Genomic DNA, 19,748 nt, shown 5'->3' on the forward strand with positions numbered 1-19,748 from the left:
TGGTTCGTATGGTTAAGGAATATTTGGTTTTGGGTTTCTGGATGTTGTTTTTGGAGCGGGTCTGCATAGAGTGGTGATTGACGGGTAGGTTTTGCGGTTCTGGGTTTGGTGGCTCAGGTTGTGGGTTAGGTGGTTCAGGTTGTGGGTTGGGTGGCTCAGGTTGTGGTGATAACGGAGATGGTAATGGTGACGGACTCAGGCTAGGAGATGGTGTGGAGTCGGTGGGTTGTAGTGTTTCGGGTTGGTGAGTATCTGTTACCGAGTTAGAATTTAACATACCTGAGATTCTTTCTGAGTCAGTCTGGTCTCCACGAGATGAAACAGAGCCCGGGATAGACTGACTCCTCTGTTCCGGCGAAGCAGAGGAGCTTGCCGAGTCAGTTGATAGCAACACATTCTGGTGAGGGACCATAGGTCATTAACTCAAATGAAAAAGACTCTGGTAATTGTGTCAGAAGTTCTCAGGTCGAGTGACCGATGAGATGAAACTAATACTATATGTTGTGGTTTCGAGTCTAAGAAAATTAAGGGCTTTGGCCCCAGAACTCATGTATTCAAAACAAAAAAAAAAGACTCATAAGAAATTGACCAAGATAAGGCCAATAGCTGGGTGAGGAACATAGTCATGTTGAGAGGGATACTAGGATCTGGATGCAGCGACATAGCTGGTGAGGAAGCTTTTTGGAACATTTGGGAACACCAATTCTAAAGCCTAACAATCTGAGTATGTGAAAAAATCAGTATCAGAATAAGCTATCACAACTGGTAAGTTTAAATTTACTATTTCGGTTCTATTGAACTTTAGTAAACCACTATATTGGTTTATCGGTTGGTTTGTTAGAGCAGCCCGATTGGGGATTTTCTTTACTAAACCCGCATGTTGGTTTATCGGTTGGTTTGTTAGAGCATCCCAATTGGGGATTTTTAAACAAAGTTTCTAAAGTATATGTATTGATAAATATTTTTATTGTATTAAGGGTATTAGGGGTGGGTGGGTAAGTAAATCGAATCTGAAAACCTGAATTAAGCGTAGCCCGCTTAAAAAGAATCCAAACTGAATCCGACATACCGAATGAATCTTATTCTACGGTATTTCTGTAAAAACCGAACCCGAATGAATATCCGAAAAATTCAAAATCCCGAAAGAAACTCATATTAAATCTGAACACAATCCCGAATAAATATATAAAATACTCTAAATAGTATTTAGTACCTAAAGTAAGTATCAGTTACAAGTGTAATTAACTCAAATACATTTTGTATTTGGTTAAAGATTAGAGTTCTTTTATGTTTGACAATTGAATTTAAAGTTCAATTATGAATAGCTTTGCTTTTGAAGATTAAACAATGTTGATTTATTTTTAAGTTTAAATAATGTTTTTTATTTTTATAAACTAGTTAGTTGCTAAATTTAACTTGTTTAAGTTTTTCTCCTCGTAACGACTACTTCTAAATCATTCCACCAAACTTTTGTTAGTGAAAATTGTTTAAACTTGTCAATTATATGAATTAAAGTGTGTACTTTTGAATCACAAACCAGTATTTGGGTAACAAAAATCTGATGAAAAATCGAACCCGAAGTTAAAACGGTTGAATTGGGTTTAGATGTGTTACTATACCCAAACCAGATTCAAAGAAACCCGAACTGAATCCTAACAGAACTTTAAGGATATCTGAATGGGGTCAAATTCCATACACTCGAAACACCAAAATCTGAATTAACTTGAATCGAACAGGATTGGATACTCGAAAGAGAATCTCAAAATCAATTAACAAAGTGTTCTCGTGATTTTGAGATCCCAAAACCACTTTACAAACATGTATTAGTTAATATATTTTAAGAATTCATGTGAAAACTTCTCACTAATCATGTTCTTAATTGGTACAACAATAAGTAAGTAGATTACCCCAGTGTTAGAAGGCTCCTTGATTTTTGAGCAGATTATTCCTATTCTTTTTTGGAGGTCCAAAGCTCTTGCTCAGACATTTTTTCTCTTTCGCAGCCCGTTTTGTTCGTAAGAGATTTTTTTTTTTTGCTGTCGAGTTCTCTATTTTGTGAGGTATGAACTCCTCTCCCTTTTGTCTGGTTGATATTTTTCTTCATTGAACGAGTTAATTACGGCGATGACGAAGTCATCACAGCTATTCCGGTATTAAAACAACTAAGGCGGTGGCGACTTCTTAGTCTAAGGAAGACACCGGCAACTTGGATAAAACCGGATTAATTCCACCTTCTCGAGATTTGGATACTTCAGTTGAGAATGGTGAACGATTTCGTAGAGATATATAATCGACTAATGAATTACGCCACATTAGATTTGTGTAAGAAAATCTAGTTGGAGATGGATTAAAGCGATTTTTTGTCGGATAGTTGTAATCGATACTGTATTCCGGTTAAAAAAAATTAAAAAAAATAACAATATAAGTAAAGTAAATATTATTTTAAACTTTATCTCATTATTTTATAAAACTATATATATATATATATATATATATCTATATCTATGAATGACTAGGATATTGGCAAAAATCCACCAACTACATGTGTGCCAGAACAAACCAAACAACACAATTATTGGCTTTTTGGGGAACGTGAGCATGCCCACATGATTTGCCCAATTCCATCATCTTCAATCTCTCTCTCTCTCTCAATTGATCTGGTCTTGAGACTTTTGAAATGATCCTTCACTTTCTAGGCTTTGATCCATCTATATCTCTGTTTCAAAAGGTGATTGTTATATGAGAAAGATACTTCTTTCAATAATACCATTTTAGTTTGTTTTGTAGGTTTTGAAAAATGGAGGAAAAACTGGCGAGGAAAAGGCTAGTGTTGGTTCCAATTCCAGCACAAGGACATATATCTCCAATGATGCAACTTGCGAAAGCTCTTCACTTGAAGGGTTTCTCAATCACAGTTGCTCAGACCAAATTCAGTTACTTTAGCCCTCAAGATGACTTCACTGATTTTCAGTTTATCACCATTCCAGAAAGCTTACCGGAGTCTGATCTCGAGAATCTCGGGCAAATTCTGTTGGCCCTTAAGCTCAACAAAGAGTGTCACGTGGGTTTCAAGGAATGTCTGGGTCAGTTGTTGCTGCAACATGGTAACGACATCTCATGTGTCATCTACGACGAGTTCCTGTACTTTGCAGAAGCTGCAGCTAAAGAGTTTAACATCCCATCCGTTATTTTCAGCACAACAAGTGCCACAGCTTTTCTTTGCCGCTCTGTATTCGACAAGTTCTTGAATGGTACTCTAGAACTTCTCTGTTTCAATTTAGTGTCTAAGATCTTGTAACTAGTCTGATTCTTTTACCTTTTCGCAGAGTTTAAAGAAAAGCAAGACGAGCTAGTGCCGGAGTTTCATCCCCTGAGGTACAGAGACTTTCCGGATTCACGTCGGGCACCATTAGAAAGCATAACAGAGCTGTATAGGAACGCAGTTGACAAACGGACAGCTTCCTCAGTGATAATCAACACATCGAGCTGTCTAGAGAGCTCTTCTCTGTTTTGTCTGCAAGAATCACTAGAAATTCCGGTGTATCCTATAGGCCCTCTTCATATGGTGGCCTCAGCTCCCACGAGTCTGCTTGAAGAGGACACGAGCTGTATCGAATGGTTGAACAAGCAAAAGCAAAATAGCGTGATATTCGTGGGTTTGGGAAGCTTAGCTTTGATGGAAATCAATGAAGTGATGGAAATGGTTTCGGGATTGGCTGCTAGCAACCAAAACTTCTTATGGGTGATCCGGCCAGGGTCAATACGCGGTTCGGGGTGGCTAGAGTCCTTGCCTGAAGAGTTCAGTGATATTGTTTTGGATAAAGGTTACATAGTAAAATGGGCACCACAGAAAGAAGTGCTTGCTCATCCTGCAGTAGGAGGGTTTTGGAGCCATTGTGGATGGAACTCGACGCTAGAAAGCCTCGGGGAAGGAGTTCCAATGATCAGCAAACCGTTTACCGGTGATCAAAAGGTGAACGCGAGGTACTTGGAGTGTGTTTGGAAAATAGGGATGCAAGTGGAAGGTGATCTAGACAGAGGAGCGGTAGAGAGAGCTGTGAGGAGGTTAATGGTGGGGGGAGAAGGAGAAGAAATGAGGAAGAGAGCCGTCACCTTGGAGGAGAAACTAAGACGTTCCGTTAGAAGTGGAGGTTCTTCACACAACTCGCTAGAGGAGTTTGTCAACTTCTTGAGGACTCTGTGAAGAAAATTATTCACCATAACTTGCCAGTGAAAACATAAGGTTAAAGCAGGTTGGTCAGCGGATGAATGGCTTGGGTGGATATCAAGAAATCTTTGTAATTTTCTATTCTAGGAGAATCTTACTTTTCAAGGAAAAAAAATCAAACGGGTGACACAAGTGAAATGAGGATAAGGTTGTCACTGAATGTGTGATGTCCAGAGGATAGTATATTAATGGAAATGATTTTTTTTTTCTTTTTAATAGAGTATGATCGTATACCGGAGACGAAAAGGTCTTAAATTATTATATAGATCTCAAAGTAGAACCATACGTAGCTGAAACCAATAACTCATGTCAGCAAGAAAGAATAAAAAAAAAGAGTTTTCGCTTTTGCTGGAATGTCACTTTCTCCCTTGTGTCGGAAGTTCATTGGTACGTGGCTCTCCAGTCCAATGAAAGGTTATTACTTTACAGAAAAGAAAAGGTCGTCATATGTGAGGCAATTTGATTGGACAAAAATGAGCTCTCCTTTTAAAAGATTAAACTGATTCGTATATTGAAAAGTAAAGAAACATGAAGATTGTGTTTGACGCCATCTTAAAGAAATAAACCCTTAACAAAGCAAAGAAACGAGACATGAGAGACTTACCTCACAATCTAGAAAATGAGTGCACGAAACCTGACAGAAGTCCCCAAGTATGCATTGTGTTCCAAGAATGCTCATTGGTCTAGCTTCGAAATGATATGTTGTATGATCTCTCCTATGTAGATGCAATGCGGACTTGGTTAAAAAACTCGGCAAAAGATAAAAGACATATTGATGCGGACACAAGTCAAGAACCTGTAACAATAATCCAAGTACGATCAAGACCTGGGAAGATACAGAGGATTCAAGAACGATATAACTAAACCTGAAGAAATGGATTATTCTGAGAAAAGCAAAACGTAGGGGAGAAAAAAGGCTTCTGCGATGTATAAACTCACAGCAAGTAGCATCTCTTCTCCAATTAAATTACAATACATTTACAAGCAAGATATGGTTAGGTAAATAGAGACAAGAAATGTATATGTATTTACCAAAACCAGAGAAACATGAAACTATCACTACTGTGGTGGTGACTATCTTTCTATTTACAAACAAGAAGGGTAGTGTACTTGTACAGCACTACATATGACATTAAGCACACAAAACACTAGCAAGTCAAAATGGCACATGAACACTCACTCTTATGTTTACAGCAAACATCTGCTATTCATTGTTACTTGATGGTTAGCTTTGTCAAAATTCAAAATGCGCCAGAACAAGTTAAAAAGCCCAAGACTTTTATTGTATACCATTTATAGCAAAGACAAGAAACTTGATAAAATTTCAATCAAATCGTGTAAGGATATATATTAACTGTACTTAAATAAAAGATAGAAACTTTGACTAATTACTATAAGAGTTCCACGAGCAAAAACAAGCTCACCAAATCGATTCATTTTAATTCTCATGCGCACTTCTACCCCCAACAGGAGGGTAAGACGCCATGGATCCGAACTTGTTCTGCTGCATCATATATGGATTAGCTTCGAACCCTCCAGCTCCATGATGATGCTGAAGGTTCTGATGATAAGGATCATGATACCCTTGCATACCCATATGATGGGCATAGACAGGCATCTGCATCATCGGCTGCCCTCCGTAGGGCACAGCCGCGGATACGTTCCCTTGGCCGTTACCGCCTCCGATATCTTGGAAGCTCTGTGGAGGCACAGGGGTCGAGGAGAAGAGCTTGTCGGAAGAAGACGGACCTTCCGTCGTCAACCCCTGCATCCGTTTGAGGTAGAGCCTGTACTTCTGGAGATGAGAGGCGACGTTCTCTCGAGTCAATCCTTCGACGTTCATCAGCTGCATAATCGTCTTCGGCACTGCGTTCTTAATCCCTAAGTGAGCCACAACGTCCACGAATCTCTTGTGTAGCTGCGGCGTCCACACTAAACGCGGTCGTTTCAGTGTCTTCCCAGTAGGATCTTCAGTTCCCGAATCTCCTTCCTCCGCCGCCGCCGCCACACCATCGCCGGATGTCTTTTGTTTCTTCGAATCCGATCCGGGACTGCTCGATCCGACTCGATCTTCCTCCTCCGCCGCGACGCTGTTATTGTTAGAGGACGAGGTGTTGAGACCTGAAGATCCGCTGCGCAGCGACGAGAACGTCGTCTCCGATGCGCGATTCACATCTTCCATCGTACGGCTTTTCTCTGGAGTTATGCTGAAAGCCATGGCGAGATTCGGAGGTATCAGAGAGTAAGAAAGTGATGTCAAATCGTCGTCGCTAGGTAGCCCCATCTCCCATTCAAGAACCCTATCTCCCTCGCCGGAAACTTCGTAATCGCTCATCCTCACTTCCTCTCCCATTCAGATCGGAGAAAAAGATTCGTGGAGAAGTTTGGTCTGTGAAGATGAGCAATTTTCAAAAGAGAGAGAGAAGAAAAGCAAAGCAAAAAGATAAGAGAAAAAGCGCAATGTCTAATTCCAGATGGCTTTGTGTTAGTGCCAACGTGGACGAGTTAGCTAGATATTTTTGATCTTCTTAATATCTCCGACCGACTAACGCTTTAGATATTTGATTCAACCAATGTCTTTATAACACGTCACAAGAGCAGGATACGCGCGTTGTAGCCGATTAAATACTAATTACCAAACTGGGCTCGTAAGATGAATCATGTGGATTAAGAAGGTCCAACCAAGTTGCATGTGCTAGCCCAAGAGAGAAAGCGGGCACATCCGGTGGGTTCGGCCAGCTGGAGATAGAAAAGAGGATTGAGATTCGGTGATGAGTTATGTACATTGTTGACACACAATTCGATATCTGAGCCGTTGGATCATGTTTTTAGATATTTATAGAAACGTCAAAGGATCAATCTAACGGCACAGAGTGGCAACGAAGTCGCGAATTAAATCAAAATGAGATATCGGAAGGTGTGGCTCTACGGCTCTGTCGGCTTCCACATGGTTCGATGCCCATCTTCGTAATACTGATAAAATAATAAATGGGCCTGTGGGCTTCCACATCTCTTTATCTTCTTCCTACGTCTTTTACCGTTGTGCAAACTATCCGCTCATCTTCTTCGAGTGACTATATACTAGTTAAGAGTTTATTTGATTCTAATTATTATTTTCGAGTGTGATCTTGTTATCTCTCAGTTCCTCCCCAATCGAGGTCAATGACCTCGCTAGTCCTCCTTAGAACACTCCCGCTCCTCTACAACGGTTTTCTCTCCCACCGTCATCAAATAAACATCGCAGCGGTCTGGTTTCTTTCTCACCGTCATCGTGCTGAAAAACAACAGTTGCGCGAGGATAATTCTCCATGGGAAGTTTCTCCCCGATCGAGGTGAATGACCTCGCAACTCCTCCTTAGAACACTCCCGCTCCTCTGCAACGGTTTTCTCTCCCAGTGTCATCAAGTAAACATCGCAGCGGTATGGTTTCTTTCTCACCGTCATCGTGCTGAAAAACCACAATTGCACAAGGATAATTCTCCAGGGGAAAGTTGTGCCACAGCGGCAATCAATTCGACACCGTCTATTGGTGACAACTAGCGTTTCGAAGATCCTAATTATAGAAGTAAAAAAACTGGAGACAGGGATACTTCAAGATATTGAACCTATAGCTCTTTTCGCCAAAGATCTTCTTCATTCAGAAATGTAAACTTCATTTTCTCGATTATATATGAATTTTGCCCTCTGTTTGCGGTATTTTTTAATGGAGTTGTAGTTATGAATAGAATGTTAAGTCAGATCAGCTGCACCATTTTCTACCACAAACTTGATAGAACTGATTGAATCTCCAAAAAATACAGTGCCAGTGTTTTGAATTATAATGAGGGGAGGGGTTACTAAAACCCATCAACTAAAAATGGATCGCAAAAGAAACTCTCAACTAAAATTGTTAAAAAAAACTTTCAACTTTAATTTCGTTAACATCTGCCACCCTCTGTCATGGTAATTTAGATGAAGGGTGACAAACGTTAATGGAATTAAAGTTGAGGATTTCTTTCGTCTAATATTTACTTGAGAGATTATTTTACGATTCATCTTTAGTTGAGGAGTTTTATTACTAAATCTCACTAAATGTTTTAAAATCTTCAATATCATTATGTATTATTTAAAACTTTTATAATCCATTGATATGCCTTTAAAACTAATTTATAAATCATTATACATTACTTTATCAATCTTATAACCGATTTATAAAGTTTTATACATATTTTAATACTTTTATAAATGGTTAATAAAGTTTAACAATGATTTTATAAAATTAGAGATACGATTTTAAATATTTTAAAACATTTAGTGACATTTAGTAATAACACCCTCAACTAAATATGGATAGTAAAATAACTCCTCAACTAAAAATTTGACGAAAGAAATCACCAATTTTAACTCCGTTAACGTCTTTCACCTTTCATCTAAAATACAGTGACGGATGGTGACAAATGTTTACGAAAATAAAGTTGAGTGTTTCTTTTGTCAAAATTTTCAATTGAGGGTTTGTTTTAACATACATCTTTAGTCGAGAGATCTTAGTACTAAAAACCCTTATAATTCCAATCAAATTTTAGAATTTCTTGAAGTGCATTGAATGAATCTCTCATGCTCTACAGTAAATGTACCATCACCATGTGTAGATTAATCCTCAGGTTGTAGTCTCATAGCTTCTTCCAGTAAGCCATATTCTTGGTAGTTAGTGGATGAGTTTTGATTGGATTATAGCGGTGTTTGCAGAATAAGCCTATCTCTGTAATGTGATAGATGCTCTTGTATCTTCAGTTCAGTGTTCTGGAACTGGATAAATAGCCAAACTTGGATTCTTTTGTGGTGAACTATTGCAACTTGAAGCTAGCTAACTTTAGTGCATGTGCCCTTTTGTGAAAAATATTTTTGCAGTCTTAATGATCTGCTTTTTATTCTTGATAAGCATGTATTTGAATTGGATGGATAATGCTTAGACATTCTTATCACCAGTACTCCAAAGATAAAATTGGCTGCGGTCATGATTTTATAATGGTACGTGAGAATGCATGCTATCTTTCTATCATGTCTACTAATATTAAAAATAACTCATCTGGAGGTATTGTTGCATGTTCCTCCATCATTAGGATTTCACTTGCATGCTGTGTCTAAAAATTTGAAACAAAAATAGAATCCGAAAATTTTAAGTAGATGGAGTTTTCCTAAAAGTTAGCTAATAAACCAAGTCATAGGAGTCTTTCAGCTATCTTTTTGATGTATAACCATTGCAATTTTCTTTTAATGTTCGAAACTGCTTGTTGTGATTTGGAATGCTTATGGCTATAGGGAGTTTTCATAAGCTAGGAGTGTGGAACTTGTTAATTTGCGATCTTCTTTCTTTTATGTGCTTATGAGTGTCTAACTTGTTAATGGCAGGTTGATCGGCATCCTCAGTTCAGGCACTCGAGGTGTCTCTTTCTTGTGAGAACAGATGGTGGATGGATAGTTTTCTCATACCAGAAGTGTCTTCGAGACTATGTTCGTGATAGGTACCCGTCTCATGCCGAGAGATTTATTCGTGAATATTTTAAGCGTGCTAGTAGATAAGTCATAACTGGTTAGTGGTTACTCTGTAATACCGTCCCACTCATCATCAATAGGAAGAAATTCTAATATAAATTTTGCTGATTCCCCCTTACTGAAGAAGTTACACATCACGAAATCAGGTGTAAGGCTTTGTTACATAAAATTTGGAATGGCTCTCAATACATTGCACTACAAGAAAACACAGCACTAACGACGGCTAAATTCGTAGTAAGTTCGTCGTAAAATAGGATTTACAAGGAATTAGCAAGGAAACAATTTCGTCGTTATTCGTTCGTCGTAACGCATATTTCCTCGCCAATTCGTCGTAAACTAGCGAGAAACACATTTCGTCGTAAAGACGAAAAAAGTATTTGTCGTAAAAACCATATAACCTTTCCACGTAAGGAAGACGCTACATTTCCTCGTAAATACCTTGAATATAATTCCTCGTAAATTACACATAAACCCTTCCATGTAAAATACTCGTTAAGCTTTTCTCGTAGTGTTGACGTAAAAATTTTCCTTGTAACTTCCTCGTAAACTTTCCACGTAATATAGTCATAATTTAGCTACGAATTTACTTTGCTTTTTTATTTTCTAGAATTAAAAAATATAATAAAAATTATTTAATTTAATAATAAAAATATAATTTAAAAATAAATGTAAATACGAAAATATTTTATACATAAATAAGTTTTGAATTTATAATACAACCGACGAAAAGAAAAAAAAGAACTAAGGATCGTTCATCGCCCGGTAGAATTCCTCACTCCTCCTCTCTACATCCGCCTCGTCATGTGTTCTGGATAAATCGCCTGGACTGGGATTTTGTCGTCGCATGTTTCTCAACAAGGACTCCCATTCCAGATTTGTGGCCGCTACAACGTCCAAGAAGCCCTCGACTCCACCCATACGAGCTGTGAACGAAGATCGCGTAGAGTCCAACTCGTTACACAGCTGAGTGACTTCATCATCCCGTCTCTGACCATAAGACGATGTCGCTCTCGGAACATCGTTGACGGAACCAATCTCCAACGTACATCTCTTTTTCTTAGGGACAACTTTAAAAACAAAAAATAAATATTGTTAGTAAAAAGTTAAAGTTAAATTAAATGAATAATAAAAAAATTTTAAATTTTAAAAAATTTACCTCCTCGTAAATCATATCCATTTCAAGTGTGGATAAGGTGACGGGTAATCCGTCGGTGGACTCAGTCTGGCGGTCTTCAACCCGACCAACCAAGTCGTTGAAGATTTGCTCGGACCTAGCATCTAGAAATTGGCCCGCCTTGTTCTTGTGGGTCCTCTCGTAAAGTTGCAAAAGAGATGGGAGTTCTCCCGTATCTTTGGCCTAAAAACATTTAAAAAGTTAGAATATATATATATATATATATAAATAAATTAATTAAATTAAATATTTAATTACCATATCCAGACGGACACCGGCGTGGAGTTTTTGACCCGTAGAGTGAAGCATCGGGCCGTGGTCGTGCTCATCTACCGTCTGACGGGAGGCAGAGCAAGATTCGGTGACTCTAATGGAGTCAGGATCCCGCCAATAATGGATGAGGCCATCCCACACGTCCTTGGTGAGCTCAGGGGGTTTGCCACACTCATACCCCTTCACGATCCAGTCTTCCTTCTAGTCTTACCACTAGTGAGACATCCCACCTATAACTAGGGTTTATATACCAGTACGTTCATTCTTGTTTAAGTTTAATAAAACACTGGTGATGATTGATTGGACTTTAACTTAGTACTTTAGCTTTAATTTTTCCTAAAACACTAATCCTAACCAATCATGCTTTAACTTTATTTTTTAATTAAAATTTACAGCAAAATTTTACAAACTTTTACCAATTAAGTTGTAGTTTTATTTTTTCAAGCTACAACAAAAAAGATACAACTTTAACTTTTCTATTTGTTTTAGACAAAATCCTACATCCTTATAATTTGGGCTGTAGAAAAAATAACTCATAATTGAAAAAGGATATCACGTTCTCTTTTTTATCAACATACGAGGTACATATACATAGTCAGATCTTTAGTATATTCAAATCATGATAGTCCTTGATCATAAACTAATAGTTAAAAAGTAGATAAACTTAAGAACATAAATTATCAACTAAAAAAAAAAAATCAAAAATCAAAAGATAACTTAAGAAAGGAAAACCCTAACACAACACTTGTTTTATAAATACTAGATTTTCTTCAGAGCATTAAGCATCGAAAACTAAATTTTCAAATACATTTTTTTCTAATTCGAGATGAGATTGCAATGAATTTATGGAATTCTCGTAGATAAAATTTATTATTATAATTATTTAGATGGTGGTTTTCCTTTGAATTTTTAATTTTAGATGGTTTTTCTTTTATTTTTGATAAATTTGATAATTTGTTATTTTAAATAATAATATGAAAGTATTTTTTATAGCTAATCATATTTTATCCAATCATGTTTTATTTTACAAAAGTACATCCAATAATTTACAGCTACATTTATCATAATTACAAGAAAACAGAAAAATATACTTTAGTAAGGACCTGACTGGTTCAAACGCAACAGCTGCGGTTGCGGGAGTTTTCGGATGCGGGTGATTGCGGTTTCTAGCAGTTTTAAAAGATTTATACGACTGGTTCTATGGTTAGAAATTGGTGCGTTTACGGGATACTTATGACTAGTTAACTACCAAATGCTAATAAATTAACAATATTTACATTTTATATAATTATAAAAAAAATCAAAATTATAATATTATAATAAATATAAAAATTATACTTAGAAATTTATAATTTGAAATTTTTAAAAATTATAGAATTTTTTTTTAATTTTATAATATTAATTAAAATATAATACATATATTTTAGTATTGTTATAATTCCAATTTAAAATTTTATTGAATATTTTTATTTTTTTACTTATATTGTTTAATAAAAAATAAAAAAAATTATCCTCCCGCAATCTTCCGCAACCACAAATGCTAGTTGGAACCAACTTTTGAATTTATGAAGTTCAAAACGGTTTGAAACGGTTTAGAGCGGTTTGAGTGATTGTCGTAAAACGCAACCAACCACAAAAACTGTGTTTGCGGGTGGTAACGGAGAAACCAGTCATACCCTACATATACATGTACATTCAATACAATTAAAACACAAATTATACGGTAAATTTTTGACTCAAACCAATTACTCCCACTATGTTTGATCTCTCTGGTTGTTTTAACTCATGCTTCTATATTATCACTAAGGCTACGACTTGTGACCTTTTCGGGAACACGAGGAACGAATAGGAAAAGAACGTACATGAATAAAATTGCAGGGATGAAAAAAATGTTTGTTCTTTATCAAATTTAACAAGGAATGTTTTTGTTCTATATTTCTCTACAAAAAAGAAATGGGGAGGAACAAAAAGGAAAAACTATTCCTTGTGGATGGTGATTTTTTTTAGAATAATAAGGAATTCAGTGTTCCCTTTCGTTTCTTGGTCACCAATCAAAGCCTAAGAAAATGTATTAGTTTACCCTAACAAATCACATATTTTAAATATAAAAATTGCTATATATTTTTTTATTTATAATATATTACCTTTTGATACCAGATTCCTTTTTGATTTTAGTATAATTTATAACATGTTATTACGAAAAAGAAATAAAAATAGAAAATAGTAATAATGGCAATTAGTAAATATTTTATTTATTAACAATATTATTGTAATTGATAATTTTAAAATTAACGTTAGAAAGACGTATAGAAAAATGACTACTCAATATTATTATAAAAATATAATAATTATTAATTAATATAATTTATAAACCAACAAATAATTTCGTATTTTACAAGCGCATATCAAATTCTATTCTAATAATAAAATTAATAAATCACAAAACATCTTTTTCACTTTGACAAGAAAAATTCATTGCAAGCTTTAGAAAGTCCAATCAAACCCAAAATCTATACTAATAAAGTAGCTTGGAAAGGCTCCTCAGCCCTCCACCTCAGCCTTCCCTATCTAAAATCGTGCCACGTGTTCGTATTTTACAAAGCTTTCAGACTGATTTCGTTTACGAGCCTTCATTTGTTTTTTGTTCATTGGGCCCTTCTTTTTCTCTGGATAGATTATTGTATCATGAGCTCTGGGCTCTTTTATTGTTCTAGAAATTTTAATTTGGCCCATTTTCCTTTAGGGCTTTCTATGTTTTCCCATCGGGATTCTTCTCCCCCTCCATCCTCTTCTTTTTTCCAGAGTCTGCGACTCAATCTCTGTAACGTCTTCCGTTTTATCCATTATTCTCATTATTAACTTCTCACCCACTACTCATTCCACTCTCTATGAATTAAACATCATCATTATATCCAAAGGTAACTGCTTCAAGCTCTGCACTATAAATACGTTCTTCTGCTGCGATGAAAGAGATACAGTTCATCGAAATCTCAAAGTGAAACCTTCATCAAGCTTTGATATCAGAAATGGCTTCTTTCTACACGCTGCTTGCTAACCTCAGAGTCAGTCGCTGTTCCAACACCGCTGAGGTCCCGCTACTTAGGTTTTGGGAGGCTCGGAATATCGGGAAAGGTGGGGAACTGATGAGTGTCGACATGCTTTTCTTGGACGAGCAGGTAAATCTTCCTTTAACTATATTTTTAGACAGGTTAATAGTCACTGCTTGAGATCTGATTGTTCTTCCCTGAAACAGTCGACGCTTATCCAAGGAACCGTCAGTGCGTCAACACGTTTCAAGACCGTTTCTTTGAGGGATCTGTGTACTGGCTTAGTGGTTTTGACGTTACACGGAGGACAACAAGTTTCGTCTTATTCATTGAACTGTTCTTGATAACTTGCAAGATATACTTGGCGAGTTAACTGCTATCAGGAGCACCATCAATGATGGAACACATGGTTCGCAGTGTGTCATGGTTACACTACGTGTAGAAAGGTACTTGCTGCAGATGAAACTAAACTGTAGATTAACGTTTTTTACTGTATTTCTTAACGTAGACTGAATGAATAATCTTACCATTAAATGGAAACAGGAACATGAATGTATATGTTAGCCTGTTTGACTGTTTAGCTTTCGCATCTGCTGAGAAGATGACAAGCTAGGGGGTGAACCAAAAGTTGTCTTGATCACTAGCATCAACCCCGAGGTTGTTGGAGGTGAGTTATATGGAACTGGCTTTACTCTACTGCCATAATTCAAAAATATTATGTAAACAAAAATATGATTGTATTTATATAAAAAATTATATTTCTCTAAAAATATTTATTTTTAGTCATAGCAATAAAAATATAAAGTAAAGGGAATATTTCTTTAACATGCTTTTATAGTAGATCAATGTTATTTGTTTCTCTAAATCTAGATGAAAATAGCAATCTCTATTTCACAAAATAAATAGAAGTGAATTGAAATATTCATTTGTCTATTATATTATTTAGAAAAAAAAATTAACAGTGAGTTGAAAATGTTGTAACATGCTGCTGTGATTGCTTTATTTATTAGATTAACCCAAAATTGTTGTTTTTAGCGTAAGTAACTCACCTATGAATATTATAGATACTTTTCGATTTAGTTTTTTCCTCACCCAACATAACCATCTGTTAAGGTTGTTTGGAGATGGCTCAAATCAAACATCCTCTCATCGAAGCTGATTCATGCTCAGAAGATAGAACCCCTCACTATCTCTGAGCTTAACCAATATGTCCTCTCAGCTGACTCTCAGGTAATAGAACGAAATATATTCAACAATCTGCCAAAAGTCACACTTTATTGTTTAACTCAACTTGCTGATTGTAGGTGATCGAGTTCCTCTGTACTGCCAAAGTAACTGGTATCCAGTCTGAAATGTATGGTTCTATATTGGCTGCGTTAGCTGTGCTAAGAAGCTCGTGAAAGAGGTCTCATCCTTCACATGCCTCTCTTGTGATAACAATAGCGCTGTCGCTTCACTCAGGTAACTCTCCTACTGTGAATATCCTGGCACATAAAAAACCATCGCAAACCTAATCTCGATACTGTAACGTTGTCGACTACAGGTACCGTGCGGAGCTATCTGTAGCAGACAATACTGGTGATGCAGTATTTATTACTTTTGATTTGGATATGGCTAGGTTAACCAACACTCCTGCCGCTGAAGCAGTGCAAGTTATAGTAGGCTGTTCTCTCATTTATTTAGAATTACAGTATAATTTATCTACTATGTTCAGTTCTGAAAATAGGATTTGTGTATGTTTGCAGGGAGTTGGTGTCAATGCTTGTGTGGAAGCTGAGATTCCCAAGTTTATCACTGACGTTGTTGGGAAGACTCACTTTCCAGATTAAGCTAGGAGAGTTCAACTTCACTTCTAAGCATCAAACCTTCACGATCTCCCGTATATTTACAGTGGCTCAGCGTGCATCACTCCCAGACTTTGTGGGCGATGTGAGTTTCAATGACTTTGAAACTGATCTGCTATTTATAATATGACTAAGTTATTTGCTGGGTTTTGTACAGGGTGGTCAACATGATCAGAATCCAATATCAAGTTTGGTGCCGGTTGGTAATAGTAACACTGTTTTTGAGACCTCTGGTGACATGGCAGCTGAACTTGGTGCAACTACAGAAAAGAACCATCAAACTTCGTCATCTGCTACGCCAGAAGAAGGGCCTTCTGCAACAAGCACACCAGCTGTTGAAGCAGAAGAGAATAAGAATAAGAAGCCACGATTGGCATAGAGTCACCTGAGAGTCGCACCCCACCACCGCATTTACTTTCGTTTTTAAAATCTTTGTTTTCATTTGCTTTATATCTTAAGTTTTAGCAACTTCGTATTTTAGACTCCTATGGTGGTGCATGTTTTACTTATGAATCCAAGTTTTTCTCTTATTAACAAAATCTTGGTTCAAATTAATTGACAATGAAAATCTAAAACAATAAAATCCAATGTAACTAAATGTTTGGGAAAAAAATACTAAGACAATAAACTCCAATGTATAACTAAATGTTTGGGAAAAAAATAAAATGAGTATAATATTTAATCATAAACTATTTTTGCAGCAGGTTACTAACAAGATCATATTGACATTATATTTTCTACACCTTGCTGTTACATTGTAATCTATTACAATAAATAAACATAACTTTCCATACACATAGATGAACCATAACTTCTTTACTCTTATTACAGTGTAGCTCATAGATCCAATATACTACGAAAGTTAAAGTTGACCGGGTCATTGTTACATGTAAGATACCAAAAAAAATTAAGAACCATAACTATTCATACATATATATGAGCCATAACATCCTCACTCTTATGATATAAAAAATAACGAAATTTCAATAAATGACTAATATAATCAAAATTAAAATTTAAAAAAAAAAAGAGTTTGAAAGACAAAAAATAAAAAGATATAACAAATATAACAATAAAATTATTGAAAATACATATTTTATCCAAAAAGACATAATATAACAAAGAAAATCACATAGTGTTCGTACTTCATTTGAAACGTTTAATTTAGTGTAATCTCAATAATAAAATTCAAAATGCAATAACTATTATGTACTATGAATTAATAGTATATTTTTGTTTTCTAAATTAAATATATATTCACTACTCAAACAATAACAAGTTCATCATTAGCGTGGATGGCAATTTTCATGAAGAACTAAACACACAAAATACTAACCTCTATAGTAAAAAAATGTACAACATAAACAAAACATTTATAAATACAATAGACAACCAACCCGCGCATAGCGCGGGCAAACCACTAGTGTATAATAAAAAAGAAGAACAAACAAACTTTTGTGTGTCCAAAAGAATCAAAAGATGATGAGCGAGGAAAGAACGAATGATACCTTAGCAAACCTGGGTCCACCATAAAGTGACTACAGTATATGCCTATATGTTGATCAAAGAAAAAAAAGTATATACGTATATAAACTCATAATTTCATAAAGTCATGTTTCGGTTAACCAGAAAAGCATTTAGCTGACCGAAGAAAAATAAATCGGAAAGCACATTAACAAAATGTCAACATATGTTGTTGATCGTTATTAAAACATAGCACATATTTATATCATTTTCAAAATTCAAAGATTTCTTATTCATTTCACACCAAGGTGTAATACTCGTAACGTACTTTATTTTTTTTTTCTTTTTAAATTGAGCATACGCACCCGAAACGACAACGTTTGGTGTTATTTTTTTTTAAAACATTGTTTTGTGTTACTTACCCAAGAAAATTAAAAAAAGAGAGACCTTGGTGGGTCCCACGTTAACTTCTCCGAAAGCTCTCAGCGTTTTCTTACAGTTTCCACAATTGGCGTCATCTCGCACACGTCAATGACGCTCTTTCACTCCAGAACCACCGTTAATAACTCCGTAATCATCAGTCCAAGTCAACCAACATTTTCACGTGTTACAACGGTCCAATCTAACGCCGTTAACACTCACCTACAAAAAAAAAAAAAAAAAAACTGCGTTTATATAAGCAAACATTTTTTTCTTCTCCCTTCACTCATCATTATCAGATCCTTTAACCAGCAACCCAAATTTAAAGCTATGATGCCTTCTAGGTCGGCGACAACAACAACAGCTCCGACGACGACCGAAACAACAACGTCGTATTGGTGCTACAGTTGCACGCGTTTCGTCAGCGTTTCAAACGGCGGAGGATACGTCTTGTGTCCTTATTGCAACGGCGGTTTCATCGAAGAGGTTGAAGATTCTTCCGCCGCAGAAGCACCAACGACGACGACTCCGGTGTCTGAAGTCGAGGATAGTCATAGATCTGTAATTAGACGGCGGAGATCCAATCGGCGCACTTCGTTTAATCCGGTAATCGTCTTACACGGAGGAGCCGGAGGCGGTGGTGAGAGAGTTGAGAACGAAGAAGGAGATCGACGCCCTTATGAATTCTATTACGACGATGGATCCGGGTCGGGTCTTAGGGCGCTCCCGGAATCTGTATCGGAGATCTTGATGGGATCTGGATTCGAGCGGTTGCTAGAGCAATTGAGCCAGATCGAAGCGTCGGGCAACGGAATCGGGAGATCTGGGAACCCTCCGGCGTCGAAGTCAGCGATTGAATCTTTACCACGAGTCGAGATGGGAGAGTTGCACATCAAAGCGGAGGCGAATTGCGCCGTGTGCACGGAGGTTTTCGAGGCAGGAGCGGAAGGGCGTGAGATGCCGTGTAAGCACATTTTTCACGGCGATTGCATCGTCCCTTGGCTTTCGATACGGAACTCGTGCCCTGTTTGTCGATTTGAGTTGCCTTCGGATCCGGTTCAACGGAGTAACGAGGAGGAAGAACACGCTGTTGGTATGACGATCTGGAGACTTCCCGGAGGTGGATTCGCTGTTGGAAGGTTTAACGCGGCGATGAGAGAAGGGGAGAGGATTTTGCCGGTGGTGTTGACGGAAGTGGACGGTGGTGGGCTGGGGAGTAATGAGGGTCCGAGACGAATCTCTTGGGTTAGGGATCATGGCACACCGGAGATTAGCAGAAATGCTGCTCGCGCTGGTCGATTGAGGAGAGCAGCTCGGGGAATGATTTCGTTTATGAGGAGGATGAGACCAAATCTTCGTGCCTCTTCTTCTTCTAATGTTATTGATTTGGATACAAACGGTGAATCTAGGATTATGAATCGATCGACGTCGTTGATCAGAAGATTTTTCTGAGTTGATGGTTAGGTGAAAATTGTTCAAATTTTTGTTCTCGTTTTGATTCAACAATAGAAGACCAGTTGGAACCTAAATATATAGTACTTTTTTTCTCTTTTGTAATTCGATTAACCTTTTAGTCAGTTTCATCAAAATTTATGGTAACATAATGTCAAATTCTTTATTGTTATTAAAACGGGCAATTGTCAATAATAGCACCTTTTGAAGTTTATGTCTCAAAAATAGCACTAGAAGAAGAAAGTCACAAAAATGACATTCATTAAAGGATAAAATATCTATAATACCATTGGTTTAAAATTAAATAAACAAAC

General features: G+C 36.8%; 4 protein-coding genes across 11 annotated transcripts in view; 3 read left to right on the forward strand and 1 right to left on the reverse strand.

Annotated features, from left to right (window-relative positions):
- LOC103873296 (transcription factor LUX-like) overlaps positions 1-18,050 on the reverse strand; it is a 20,317-nt gene extending 2,267 nt beyond the window's left edge. For 2 of the 8 annotated variants that reach the window (XR_004448781.1, XR_633912.3), the window contains exons 1-2: positions 5,653-11,443; positions 4,833-5,024 (exon numbers count right to left, since the gene is read on the reverse strand). Coding sequence is in view for 4 of the 8 variants with exons in the window: in XM_033274033.1 (XP_033129924.1) it covers positions 5,667-6,581 (915 nt within the window). In the remaining 4 variants the exon portion in view is untranslated. Of the gene's footprint in view, positions 1-4,465; positions 5,025-5,487; positions 11,444-17,984 lie in introns of those variants that run through there. The other 6 variants (XR_004448780.1, XR_633911.3, XM_033274033.1 and 3 more) reach the window with 6 other exon arrangements.
- LOC103873297 (flavonol 3-O-glucosyltransferase UGT76E12) lies at positions 2,557-4,444 on the forward strand. The gene is made up of 2 exons (XM_009151720.3): positions 2,557-3,251; positions 3,327-4,444. The coding sequence occupies exons 1-2, from the start codon at positions 2,798-2,800 to the stop codon at positions 4,202-4,204; spliced, it is 1,332 nt and encodes a 443-aa protein (XP_009149968.1). The 5' UTR covers positions 2,557-2,797; the 3' UTR covers positions 4,205-4,444.
- Positions 15,923-17,114, forward strand: LOC103861301. Its single transcript, XM_018657969.2, has 2 exons — positions 15,923-16,183; positions 16,256-17,114. Exons 1-2 carry the CDS (start codon positions 16,013-16,015, stop codon positions 16,475-16,477), a joined length of 393 nt encoding a protein of 130 aa, XP_018513485.1. The 5' UTR covers positions 15,923-16,012; the 3' UTR covers positions 16,478-17,114.
- Positions 17,866-19,606, forward strand: LOC103861302 (E3 ubiquitin-protein ligase RDUF1). The gene has a single exon (XM_009139007.3). The coding sequence runs from the start codon at positions 18,094-18,096 to the stop codon at positions 19,432-19,434; it is 1,341 nt and encodes a 446-aa protein (XP_009137255.2). The 5' UTR covers positions 17,866-18,093; the 3' UTR covers positions 19,435-19,606.
- Positions 19,607-19,748: the final 142 nt, after the last annotated feature.

Source organism: Brassica rapa, chromosome A06 (genome assembly GCF_000309985.2).
Source record: "Brassica rapa cultivar Chiifu-401-42 chromosome A06, CAAS_Brap_v3.01, whole genome shotgun sequence".
Classification (NCBI taxonomy): Eukaryota; Viridiplantae; Streptophyta; class Magnoliopsida; order Brassicales; family Brassicaceae; genus Brassica; species Brassica rapa.

Excerpts from the sequence above, each read along its gene's own strand:
- LOC103873297 (XM_009151720.3), top strand. The coding sequence starts at position 2,798 with ATGGAGGAAAAACTGGCGAGGAAAAGGCTAGTGTTGGTTCCAATTCCA. Across the intron at positions 3,252-3,326 it reads ATTCGACAAGTTCTTGAATG|AGTTTAAAGAAAAGCAAGAC; the intron begins GTACTCTAGAAC and ends ACCTTTTCGCAG.
- LOC103861301 (XM_018657969.2), top strand. The coding sequence starts at position 16,013 with ATGCTTGTGTGGAAGCTGAGATTCCCAAGTTTATCACTGACGTTGTTG. Across the intron at positions 16,184-16,255 it reads TCCCAGACTTTGTGGGCGAT|GGTGGTCAACATGATCAGAA; the intron begins GTGAGTTTCAAT and ends GGTTTTGTACAG.
- LOC103861302 (XM_009139007.3), top strand. The coding sequence starts at position 18,094 with ATGACGCTCTTTCACTCCAGAACCACCGTTAATAACTCCGTAATCATC.